This window comes from Girardinichthys multiradiatus, chromosome 7, assembly GCF_021462225.1.
Source record: "Girardinichthys multiradiatus isolate DD_20200921_A chromosome 7, DD_fGirMul_XY1, whole genome shotgun sequence".
NCBI classification, from domain to species: Eukaryota; Metazoa; Chordata; class Actinopteri; order Cyprinodontiformes; family Goodeidae; genus Girardinichthys; species Girardinichthys multiradiatus.
Window position 1 is genome coordinate 34,980,171 of NC_061800.1, and position 13,317 is coordinate 34,993,487.

General features: G+C 37.6%; 1 protein-coding gene across 2 annotated transcripts in view; it reads left to right on the plus strand.

Moving 5' to 3' along the window:
• The window catches only part of LOC124871493 (ephrin type-A receptor 6-like), a 286,960-nt gene that overhangs the window by 151,090 nt on the left and 122,553 nt on the right, over positions 1 to 13,317 (plus strand). For both annotated transcript variants that reach the window (XM_047370840.1, XM_047370839.1), the window contains one exon: positions 5,224 to 5,379. In XM_047370840.1, coding sequence (XP_047226796.1) covers positions 5,224 to 5,379 — 156 coding nt within the window. The remainder of the gene's footprint in view (positions 1 to 5,223; positions 5,380 to 13,317) is intronic.

Genomic DNA, 13,317 nt, shown 5'->3' on the forward strand with positions numbered 1-13,317 from the left:
CTTGGGCTTCACCCACGGAGCGGAGCACTGTTCTTGGTTCAATATGCAGCATCTGATTCATTTCAACTTTCTATATTGCTCTAAGTCAGCATGAAGAACTTTTTGTTCCACAATCTTCGCCATCTTGAACATACTTACTATCTTTGACAAATCCCAGAAGCCTTACTTTTGTAACTGTGGAACGTCTTGACAAGTTTTTGAATACTTTGATTTATGCTGCGATGCCTTAAAGCCTTTAGAACTGTCATGTTTTTTGATAGCAGCATTTCTCATGGTCTTGGACAGTTATATGGTTTTATTCTGAAATAGTAAACTATTCCATTTGTCTTTTCCTGTTTGACAAAACTGGATTATAAAACAGAAATGTTTTGTTTTTGTTATTATTTATTTATTTATTTTTGTAGTACTGTTTAAATTTAAATTAACCAATAAAATCTAAAACAGACTGAACATGTCTAGGGATGACTCTGTCAAGATTTTTTGCATGATTGGTTTTGTGTTTTTAACTGAATTGCAGTTCAATAAATGCAATTAGCATTTTAGTGAATTGTGAAAAATCATTGCTGATTTATTTACCCCCTTTGAACACTAAATAATATTTTGGCAAAATTAAATTGTGAACATTTGAGCTGATGAAACTTTTGTCAAAGTAATAAACAAACATTAATTTGCTTTTCTTCCTCCTCACACGTAGCTCTTTAATTTGGATCTTATGCACACAATACACTTCATCATTGACACCCAATTACAAAACTGAGGATCTTTTACGTATGTTTGAGTGCATTAGATAGTATGTTCATAAGGAAAATATTAAGAGTTTTATGGTAAATATCCGCCTTCAGTATGTCAGCAATGCAGGGGATTCCCTGTATGTTGGGTGATGGATTTGATGGATTACAATCAATATTTGATCGTCAAATCAAGCTTTTTTTTTCCCAGTTACAATATCCAGGCTTCACTTCTATTCAACACACTGTCTACTTGAGTTCAGTTTGCTGTTTACTAGTGCTTCTTCCGCAGGTGCTGGTGTTCTTGGTGGTTGAGTAAATATGTGTGTGTGTGTGCGTGTGAACGCCGCTTTGTGTTCAAATTTAGATGGTCACCCACTGTACAGCATCCCCTCAGTTCAGCGAAGGTCGAGCAGAGGCATCATTAGGTTGACAGAGTCTAAAACAGGGTCTGCTGGCTTGTGGGAGTTGACTGACGGTTTTTGACTCAAGGACATGTTGGTATCAGAGGTTAACAATGGAGGCAGCCTTGATACGCTGTGGGGGACGTCACTTATCATACTAATACAGATTGGCTGTCGGTGTGTTTGTGTGCTACGCACCATGCATGTATGCCCACATTCAACTGAGGATGTGAAGGCCAGCAAAAATAACTGTTATTTTAGCAAACAATTCTATACACTATCAAGTTAAAATACTTAGATGTAGCATCTGTAGCTTACCTTTTTTTTTCTGCCCCTCGTATGTGTGTGTCCATGTTTGTGTGTTATTCTTTTTTGTCTGTATCCTAATTGCTCTCATTTGATCAGTTCAAGCCATGGTTTCAGGCACCACCTTGTTCTTCCCACTGCTCCATTTATCACAGCTAACAATGGAAAAACACAAAGCCTCTTGTTGCTTTAAGCTGATTCCCTTTAAATGACAACGTTTGTATAACCTAATTCAATTATTGTTATTGAAAAGCAACAAAGAGAATGTGAAAAATTTGTATTTGAAGAAGAGTATTTTGAAGGTTTATGCTCATTACTTAAAAAGACAGTAGCACTCAAGTCAATTTTATGTACATAAAGACAAATAAAATATCCTTTTTTACTCTTCTTGTAAACCTGTTTTAACGTATCTATTTTCTTAGATTTCTTATTTATTTTACTAAGCTTTATGAAGAGAAATGCCTATATGTTGTTAAATAAAGGACTAAAATGGTTTAAAAATGGGTTACATTATAGTTAAGTAGAAAACAAAACTAAACATAACTAAATTCCTGCTGCACAAGCAGTCAGTCATCAGTCAGTCTGTTATTTTCTACCGCTTCTTCCATAGTGGGTCACATGGAAGCTGGTGCCTATCTCCAGCGGTGAGCGAGTACATCCTGGACAGGGCGCCAGTCCATTGCAGGGCAACACAGGACAAACAACGATGCACACACTCATTCACATCTAATGGCAATACAGAGAGACCAATTAAACATGTTTTTGGACTGTGGGAAGAACCCGGAGTACAAAATTGAACAATGCATGGAGCCTGGTTCAGTCTATTAAATTAAAATAGACAGAGTATGGTGCAACAGTTAATTTATTGAGATTTGAGAATTGCCACCTAAACTGAAATTGTGGGGAAAAAAGCATTAATAAGAGAAGCAGCAAACAGGCTCATGGTAACTTTGGAGTGGCTGCCGAGATTCACAGCTGAGGTGAAACAATTTGTTGACGGGGCAGTAATAGTTGTTCACTCCATAAATTTGGCTTTGATGCGAAAGTGTTCCAAGAAAGCCATAAAAGTGCCTTTTAACGTTTGTCACAAGCCTTGTAGGAGACACAGTAAAAACATGGAAGAGGTTTTTGTGGTCAAAAGAGACGAACCTTGACCTTTTTGGCATGCAAAATCCAAAGTATGCAAAGTCTGTGAGGCAGAAAACTAAGACTGTACATCACCCTGAACACATCATACTCACAGAGATGCTTGGGGAATGGTTTTGTTTCAGCAGAGACTGATTGACCTTGGGCTGTTTCACTGAACAATTGGCAAAAATTGCAGTCTATAGATTTGCAGTGGTGATAAAAACATAACCACAGAAGAGTTTCTACAACTGATTGACTCAGGGGGTCTAAGCACAAAAGCATACCATGGGCTATTTTAAAAAAATATATAATTTAAAGCCATATTATTTTTCTTCTACTTTACATTTATGTTGTACTTTGCATTTATCTATCACATAAAATTCGAATAGAAAATTCGGTGGTTGTATTATGAAATGTGAAAAATAGAAGTCAGGTATGAAACTAAAGTCCTTAAAGTATTCTTCATCATCAACATTTTCTACTGCCACAATAGTTTATATAAAACTAAACTTGCATAATAGATCCTGGCACACCCACATTTAATCTGTTGCGCTTTGTTGTTATTAGTATTTATTTCTTTATGTTTTTGCTCATGCCAAACAGTTTAACTGTTTGGCATAACTTTGCTCAAGCAGCTGTTTGGGAGCACATGTATGTAAATGATGAGCACAAAAAGATATTGGAAGATATTCTTCAAACAAGAAAAAGATAATCAGGTATTTTGAATTCAAGCACTATGAAATTTGTCTATGGCTGTCAATCTTAATCCATATTTACTCTGCTGGTATACATCTTTGCTAAATCCTCACCTCAAAAAAGCTGTGTTAGTTTCATTTTGTGCTAACGTCTAACACACATGTTCTTGACATATTTATGCATATTAAAAGTTTAGGATTTCTGGCTTCTTTCTCCTGTTTTTACTTGCAATTACAGTATTGCTATTCAATTGTAGATTTCTTTGGGTATCTTGGTGTGCTTTGTTGACCGCTGGGTGTTATCTTAAGGTCAAAGACCTTCCCAACTTAGGTCAGCTGGCAGTTTTCAGTGTGACAGTATACAGCCTACTGTGGTGCCAAAGGTACTGAAGACATACTATGTCATTAAAAAGATCTAAACAGAAAAAGCGTATGTGAAAAGACTTGAAGAAATGTTTTGTTTTCTAACTCCCTTCCTAATTAGTTAATTCAGACTTTGATGTACTGTTATGCTACACTGATTAGATATTAAAAAATATCCATATGATGGATCAAATGTTACATGCAATTACTTTTTTTGGAAGTGCCTGCAGAGTTTTTGGAGATGAGTAACTAAAAGGTTGTGTTTAACAAATCAACTACTACTTTAGTGCCAGTTTGTTTCGTTTTTTTGTTGTTATTGTTTTGGAGCTCCAAAATGTAATGTCTCTCTCAGTAATTTTCATTGAACACATGAAATATTGAAGCCAGAAATTACCAGAGGGGTAAACTATGACCATGCCTTTTACTCGGATGTAGTTCATCACAAGCTACTCTGCAGTTTTATAATAAATGCCCACATAGACGCTTAACAACCTCGGCCAGATGTCTTACTGTTACCACAGAGGTTCACTGTCACAACATGTCCTAGGGTTTTGATTATTCACTGAAAATTACATGGCAATAACTATAAATTCACCAAATAATGCATTGAAAGTTATTATCAATAGAATTAACACTTCTTTCCTTTTTGATGAGAGGGAAAACAAAATAGATAAGTCCTTAGAATACAAATTAGAAAACAGGATTCCTTCAGCTATCTGTAGTCTAAAAATTGCAAACATGTAAGCGTGTCCTTTTGTAAGCTCTTTTTTTCCCCCATATAATGTTACAGTGCCAAGTACGAATTCCCCTAAAACTATTTACTGATGAGGGTAATTCTGAAAGCAGTTAGTCGCACTGAATTTTATTTAGAGGAATCAGAGTAAAGGTACTTAAATAAAAATGCACTATATACTTGCTCCTCAACTCCAGTCTCACGTCTTTCACAGAGACCTTTCTTCCTACAAATTTTCTTCCAGCTTTGTTTTTTGTTCAGTTACATCTATCTTCCCAGTAACCTTTATTCTGACCTTTGTTCCTGCAGAATAAAAGCACGTCACAGCATGATGCTGCCACCACCATGTTTTACTGTAAAGGTGGGGTGTCTAGGATGATGTAAATAGTGTTTTGTATGTTGACTAAAAAGTTCAGTTTAGGTCTCACCTGACCAGAGCACCTTCTTCTACGTGTTTGCTGTGTCCCCTACAAGAATTGTAGCAAACGTTCTACTTTCTTAAAGCATTAGGTTTCTTCTTGCCACACTTTAGTTAAGGCCAGCTGTATTTATACTAGGATTTAATTAAACCCAGGTGAACTCCTATTATTAATTAGGTCACTTCTGAAGGCAATTGGTTGCATTGGATTTTATTTAAAGATATCAGAGTTAAAGGGGTTAAGAACAAATGTGCACCAAAGGTTCAGATTTTAATGCATATAAACGTTAGAAAACATTGTATAATTTCCTATCAACTTCACAAATTTCCATTAGCGTAAATCCTTTCACCAGGTACTCTGTTTGTAGGTGATCTTTTAACTAAACATCCATGACATGGAGTGCTCACAGGCTCACATCATGTCCCATTGTTTCTTTGTTCCCCTCAGCATGTCGTCCAGGGTTCTACAAGGCATATGCAGGAAACATCAAGTGTTCAAAGTGCCCTCCACACAGTTTCAGCTATGGAGAAGGAGCTTCCATCTGCCGCTGCGAAAAAGGCTTCTTCAGAGCTGAAAAAGATCCCCCGACAATGGCCTGCACACGTAAGCCCGTCCCCATGAAAAGGAGGCTTGACATTTGCTTGTACAGACGTCCTTACTGTATGTGCATATCAGTAAGATAAACACCTTAGATAATCTTTGATAGGTTACCAGTGAGGTAAATGAAGATTTACACAGAAGAATTTGAAATCTTTAAAGCCATTGTCAATTTAATTACAGAGATAGTTACAGAGAATGTTATTTTGTATTCTGACTTATTGAGCTTTAATTATTTCAGTGTAAACCCATACTAAATACTTCAATACTTTTGTGTGTCTGACAATCTAGGAAGGTTTATTACTTTGTCCGAGGAGCTGGTGGATTTCTCTAGAATTTGCCGGGACCATAAATCCAGCCTCGTCTTTTGGAGTTATCTGGTGTGAAGCTGAACATTAGAGAGTCTCTGGATGAATTACATGGCTTTTGTTCAGCTGCCTTGTCTTCATAGATGATTCACTGACTGTCATTACGACTTCATATTTGCATTAAATTACAGTTTAACCGGACTAATTCTCCTTTAATTAAAAAGCCATTTAGCTGTCACCGAGATAGACGGGGGCCACGTCTGAGAGCTCTCAGAGGTGGAATAGTGTATTTGTCTTTCATGGCAAGACAAAGCAGCAACACTATGGAGATGCTTTTAGTTTATAGTACTACAGGTCCTTCTCAAAATATTAGCATATTGTGATAAAGTTCATTATTTTCCATAATGTCATGATGAAAATTCATATATTTTAGATTCATTGCACACTAACTGAAATATTTCAGGTCTTTTATTGTCTTAATACGGATGATTTTGGCATACAGCTCATGAAAACCCAAAATTCCTATCTCATAAAATTAGCATATCATTAAAAGGGTCTCTAAACGAGCTATGAACCTAATCATCTGAATCAACGAGTTAACTCTAAACACCTGAAAAAGATTCCTGAGGCCTTTAAAACTCCCAGCCTGGTTCATCACTCAAAACCCCAATCATGGGTAAGACTGCCGACCTGACTGCTGTCCAGAAGGCCACTATTGACACCCTCAAGCAAGAGGGTAAGACACAGAAATAAATTTCTGAACGAATAGGCTGTTCCCAGAGTGCTGTATCAAGGCACCTCAGTCTGTGGGAAGGAAAAAGTGTGTCAGAAAACGCTGCACAACGAGAAGAGGTGACCGGACCCTGAGGAAGATTGTGGAGAAGGGCCGATTCCAGACCTTGGGGGACCTGCGGAAGCAGTGGACTGAGTCTGGAGTAGAAACATCCAGAGCCACCGTGCACAGGCGTGTGCAGGAAATGGGCTACAGGTGCCGCATTCCCCAGGTCAAGCCACTTTTGAACCAGAAACAGCGGCAGAAGCGCCTGACCTGGGCTACAGAGAAGCAGCACTGGACTGTTGCTCAGTGGTCCAAAGTACTTTTTTCGGATGAAAGCAAATTCTGCATGTCATTCGGAAATCAAGGTGCCAGAGTCTGGAGGAAGACTGGGGAGAAGGAAATGCCAAGATGCCTGAAGTCCAGTGTCAAGTACCCACAGTCAGTGATGGTCTGGGGTGCCGTGTCAGCTGCTGGTGTTGGTCCACTGTGTTTTATCAAGGGCAGGGTCAATGCAGCTAGCTATCAGGAGATTTTGGAGCACTTCATGCTTCCATCTGCTGAAAAGCTTTATGGAGATGAAGATTTCATTTTTCAGCACGACCTGGCACCTGCTCACAGTGCCAAAACCACTGGTAAATGGTTTACTGACCATGGTATCACTGTGCTCAATTGGCCTGCCAACTCTCCTGACCTGAACCCCATAGAGAATCTGTGGGATATTGTGAAGAGAACATTGAGAGACTCAAGACCCAACACTCTGGATGAGCTAAAGGCCGCTATCGAAGCATCCTGGGCCTCCATAAGACCTCAGCAATGCCACGGGCTGATTGCCTCCATGCCACGCCGCATTGAAGCAGTCATTTCTGCAAAAGGATTCCCGACCAAGTATTGAGTACATAACTGTACATGATTATTTGAAGGTTGACGTTTTTTGTATTAAAAACACTTTTCTTTTATTGGTCGGATGAAATATGCTAATTTTATGAGATAGGAATTTTGGGTTTTCATGAGCTGTATGCCAAAATCATCCATATTAAGACAATAAAAGACCTGAAATATTTCAGTTAGTGTGCAATGAATCTAAAATATATGAATGTTAAATTTTCATCATGACATTATGGAAAATAATGAACTTTATCACAATATGCTAATTTTTTGAGAAGGACCTGTATGTAAGTTGCACTGTTTGCAAAAATAAAAAAGCAAAGCACTAGATGGATAGCGATGCATCCAGCTCAGAGGACCAGATAATGCATGATATTGGGCTTATGAAATAACCTTTCAGCAAAAGTTTTTGTAAATAGTGTAAAGAGTCTAAAAAATATAAAATGTTTTGAGGATTTTGTGATCAATATAGAATAACCAGGCCATATTTGACTAGTCCATATTTTGTAGTTTTAATGAATATCAAAATCTAATGTCTTAATGCAATGAGGACATCCCGTCTCCATACAAAAGTATTAAAGCTTTTGCAAATCTCAAACTGTGTTTCAAAGGATCGCTGTTCAGTGTAGAATTTTTCAATTCATGTTAGACCAGTTTATGTATTTCAGATTTCGAACCAGACACAATCAAAGGTTCAGATTTGCTTTTAAACTCAACTCCTGCTTAATGACTTTAAAACATCAATGCCATTAACTGCCCAGTGCACAACCATCTTTCAAATGTTGGCAGAAAAATCAAAGTACCATATGCTATAATGAATTGAGAATTAAATAAAAATGTTAAACTGCATTAAAAGCCAGTGGCCTGATACAATCAACCGATCTTCCTTAAGCAACTACTCCACACAGCCCATGAATATTACAAATCTCCAAGAAAAAAAACAAAAAAACAAGATATTTTAGGATTCTTAGTTGTATCGTAAAAAGTTCCTAAATTCATAAATAATTCGTATTTTATTCTTAGTCAGTTCTTGCGATTACTGAACCATCTGGAATTCGTGGCAATGGTTTTGAGCTGAATCCAAAAATTCTAATTCAATTCTTAACAAATTTGTAGATCACTCTTGTTTCTTCTGCATTTCTATCTGTTCTTAACTCCGTCAAGGATTTGTAAAGTATTGTCTTTACCCCTCAGGGTCATTGTACCCTCTAAAATTGCCCAAATCTCGTTTCTGCCCTTGGGAAAAAAAAACACAAGAAATAAAGAAAATAATTAATCCAAAAACAGTAAAAATCCAAAACAAAAGACCAAAATAATGTTTGTTTTTTTTAAATGCATAAGAAATGTAATTTCTCATTACATTTTACTGGCAAAAACAATCACTTCACCTAAAATAGGTTAACTTCTAAATATCAACTGTCATTATTTGAATAACCTTCACTCTTGCTAGTCCTTCTTCACTTTTCATTATATATTGATGAAAATCTTACAAACTGTCAAAAACAGTAAAGATGTAAAATGTAATCTTACCTGATTGTTAGATGCATTCGGCATATTGATAACTGATTCCTAACGTTTGTGCAGTATTCTTAATAGATTTTTGTAAACCGTACTGAGTTCATGACAATGTTAATGTGAATCAAGTAGAATCTCACAATTAATCTTTATCAATTGTCTTAACTGGATCTTAGGGTGTCATAAACTGGACCAGAACGTTTGCAAAATTCCAGAAATCCTCACAAATCCTACAATTTAGCAATTCTTGGTGATCTGTATAACAACCCCTATTCCAGTGAAGTTTGGACATTGTGTAAAAACTAAATAAAAACAGAAAACAATGGTTTGCAGATCCTGTTCAACCTATATACAATTGAATACACTACAAAGACAAGATATTACATGTTCAAACTGATAAATCCTATTGTTTTTTTGCAAATATTCACTCATTTTGAATTTGATGTTTACAACATGTAAAAAAAGCTTGGACAAGGGCAACGAAAGACAGGGAATGTTGAGGAATGCTAGTAAAACACCTGTTTGGAACATTTCACAGGTGAACAAGTTAATTGGAAACAGGTGAGTGTCATGATTGGGTATAAAAAGAGCAACCCAAGGCTCAGTCATTTACAAGCAATGCCACAACTTCATGAAAAATCTTTTTCGCCACTTCATTTCAGAAACTGAAACTCATATTATATAAATTTGTTACACATAAAATTCAGGCCTTTATTTCCTGTAATTTTGATTATTATGGCTTACAGATCCAGATTTCCAACATTTAGTATCTCACATAATTAGAATATTAAAACAATAAAAGATATTTTAATGTATAAAGGACATGTAATGGCCATGTTATGGCCTACAGGATCATGGGGAAGACTGCTGACTTGACAGATGTCATTGACACCCTGCAGAAAGAGGACAAACCACAAAAGGTCATTGCTAAAGAAACTGGTTGTTTATGGAGTCCTGTATCCAAAATATTGGGGGAGCTTCACAAGAAGTGAACTGAAGCTGGATTAGGCACATCAAGAGCCACTACGCACAGACGAATCCTACAGATAAGCTACCAATGTGACATTTGTCATGTCAAGGCACTCCTGAACTAGAGAAAACATCAGACACATTTTACTTGGACTAAGGAGAGAAAAAACTGGACTTTTGCTAAGCGGTTCAAAGTCTTCTTTTCAGATGAAAGTAAAGTTTGCATTTCATTTAGAAATCAAGGTCTCAGAGTCTGGAGGAAGAGGGGAGAAGCACAGAATCCATGTTGCTTAATGTCCAGTATGAAGTTGGTGATGATTTGGGAAGCCATGCCATCTGCTGGTGTTGGTCCACTGTATTTTCTAAGTTCACAGTCAACACTGCCAAAGCTACCAAAAGCTGGTTTAATGACCGTGGTGTTACTGTTCTTTATGGGCCAGCAAACGTGCCTGACCTGAACTTAATAGAGAATCTATGGGGTATTGACAAGAGAAAGATGAGATACCAGACCCAACAATGCAGATGACCTGAAGACCACTATCAAAGCAACCTGGGCTTCAGTTACACCTATGCACCATGCCGCGTTGATGCAGAAGTTTATGTAGGAGGCCCAACCAAATATTGAGGGCATAGAAATGGACATACTTTTCAGAAGCATAACATTTCTGTTTAAGATATCCTTCTTTATTCATGTTATGTAATATTCTAAATTTCTGAGACACTGAATCTTGGGATTTCATTATCTGTAAGCCATAATCATCACAATTTTCAGTGTTTCATCCCATAGATTTTATTCCTGACCTATAGGTCATATGTTAAGCTGTGTTTTTTTCCTAGATTAAGCCACTAAAAGTACATCTTTTCTCTCATTGATCTGGCACCAAGCAAAAGTTTTTTGTAATCTTACCTGACCTGTCTGTCTGTCTGTCTGTCTGTCTGTCTGTCTGTCTGTCTGTCTGTCTGTCTGTCTGTCTGTCTGTCTGTCTGTCTGTCTGTCTGTCTGTCTGTCTGTCTGTCTGTCTGTCATTTTGTCTGTCATTTTGTCTGTGTTTGTCTGACAGTTCTGGAGAGCATATTAGGACAATCTGAATAAGTGGACCTCATGGGTCACTTAAAGAACTTCGAATCCAACTTAGTGTGAAGAGTTGTAATTAAGTATCTTGTTTATAGCTTGTCAACAGCTGTTCTTCCTCAGGCAAACTCCAAGTCTTCAAGGCTGCTTTTTGCCATAAGTACAAACACAGTGTGAAAGGCCTTTTGGGGGTTTTGACAACCACACAAACCAGGAGTTTAGACTGTGCTTGTATAGCATATGTAATATCACAACCAGTGAACTATTGTTTACTTGCAGAATGCATTTTAATTAGAGGCTTACAATTTGGCACATTAGCTATTTGCTTGATATGTCAAAAGACAGGAGTAAATGGAGATTGAATATTGAGAGGAAGACAAAGGCAGAGAGGAAGAAAGCGAAGATGTCACAAGAGGAGAGATAAAGATGGGGGAATGCGTAAGAACTGGATGGAGTAGACAGTGTGAAGAGGGGAAGGAAGGAGGGCGCTGATACCTATCTTCCCCTCAGAGGAGAATAGGGGCTGATTGATGGCCGTGGGATTGCTCTGCAGGAGGGTAGGTGGGTGGATTCTCCCTGATGGCGAGAATAGAGCAGGTAAGATAATGGCCAAGGGAGGGAGGGAGAGATAAAGAGAGAGAATGAATGCACTGACAGGAGTGGTGGATTGGGAGGAGGAGCTCTCCTGTCTTCAGAGATTTTTAGCAATGGTAGAGAGAGAACGTTAGGGAGGGATGTGAAGGAGAGGGATACATCCCATTGTCCTGGCAGACAGTGAGCTTGGCAGGACGGGAGTGTTCAAATCCCTCAGGCCTTTTAACTCCACCCTGTTGACAGCTGGCTGCCTGCTAGAGCACAATGCTTGCCCTGACACACAAACACTTACATCTAGGGAGCGCAAAAACACCACAACAAAGGCGATTGTGAGGGAGGTACTATAAAATAACGTGGACTGTTTACTGCACCTGAAAGAATTGTGAAGAATGAATGTGGAATTTCATTAAACCTATGCAAATACAGTATTTGATTTTAGTAGGCTTCTTTAGAGAGATGTTTACATATAGTTTCATTATTTATGGAAGTTTGGATTATGCTATCCAAAATATGTTGGATCTCAGACTGAAATATATATTTGTTAGAACTAATGCCTTGAAGGAAGAAGGACCTGGGTGTGAAAGTCAACAGAGGCCTTTCTTCTGACTCTTTATTTCAATGTAAAGGGATGGATGGATGGATGTTTAATTTCCTGCTTGTGTGCATTCAGTACTGTGCAAAGGTTTTGAGTTGGTTTCCTTCACCTTTTGCTTCAAATTCATAAAGCTTTCTTGTAATGTTTTACAGTGATTTTCAGCAACATTTCTTATATCTTTTTGAAGGTCTTTTGATCAGTGCTATAACGAATGCACTCATAATTAGGACTTCAGAAAATTCTCTATACATGAAAACAGAAAAATCAGACCTGTTTTCACCCATCACGCTTGATGAGGAAAATCCCACAACATCCACTGTCAATATTTCTGTGTGCACACATATCATGACATACAGTGCCAACAGCTATTTGTGGTTCGAAGGGTCAGAAGGAGCTCTCAGCATTGGCTTTTCATATGTGACTGTTATAGAAATGGTTTTCAAGGCTTGAGCACTTCTGTCAGGAGCCTTATTATCAAAGGTCCTGCATCTGGTGATGCTACAGATGGTACTGGTGTTGTGGGAGTGTGAATTGCATATTTAAACCATAACCAGCTAAGCATAACAGTTTAAGAGAGAGTCTGCTTCAAAAGTGCAGACAGGCAGCAGAGTAGGCACTAACTACCAACAGTTATCAATTGTTTGTTGAAAACAATGGTCATTTTAAAACAGCATTGGCTTGGGACACTGTTTGCTGAATCCCAGCCACCATACAAACCCAGATATAGGTAGAAGAGCTGCAGATGTGGAGCTTCACATTGAAAATTTCCCCATCTATTAAAGTGTTAGCACACCCCCTTTAAAACAGTAATATATCAGCTTTTCACTTTTTAGTCAAAAGCTACTAAAAAGAAAACTTGTAAACAGGTAGTTTAATGTTGTTTAAATCTCACTCTTGTCAAATGACACTATCAGTCAGTGGTTTTCTTAAATGGCTTGTTTAATGATTTTAAAAGGCTTTGTGGACACATTATAGCATTTTCTGACAGAATGCTACAGTAGACGTTCTTCTGGCTTTTTCTACTTGCTGAAAAGTAGACGTGACAAGGGTCTTATATGGCAATACCATTTCCAGAGTAAATAAAAACAATATTTTTTATGTGATCATCAGGCAATTTGTTTCTAGCAGTATGTCACAAAGAAATATTTTATTCTCATTTTAGGTAATGACAAATACCAAAGATACCACAGTCAGAGATTAAATAATATTTCAGCACCAACAAAGTTTG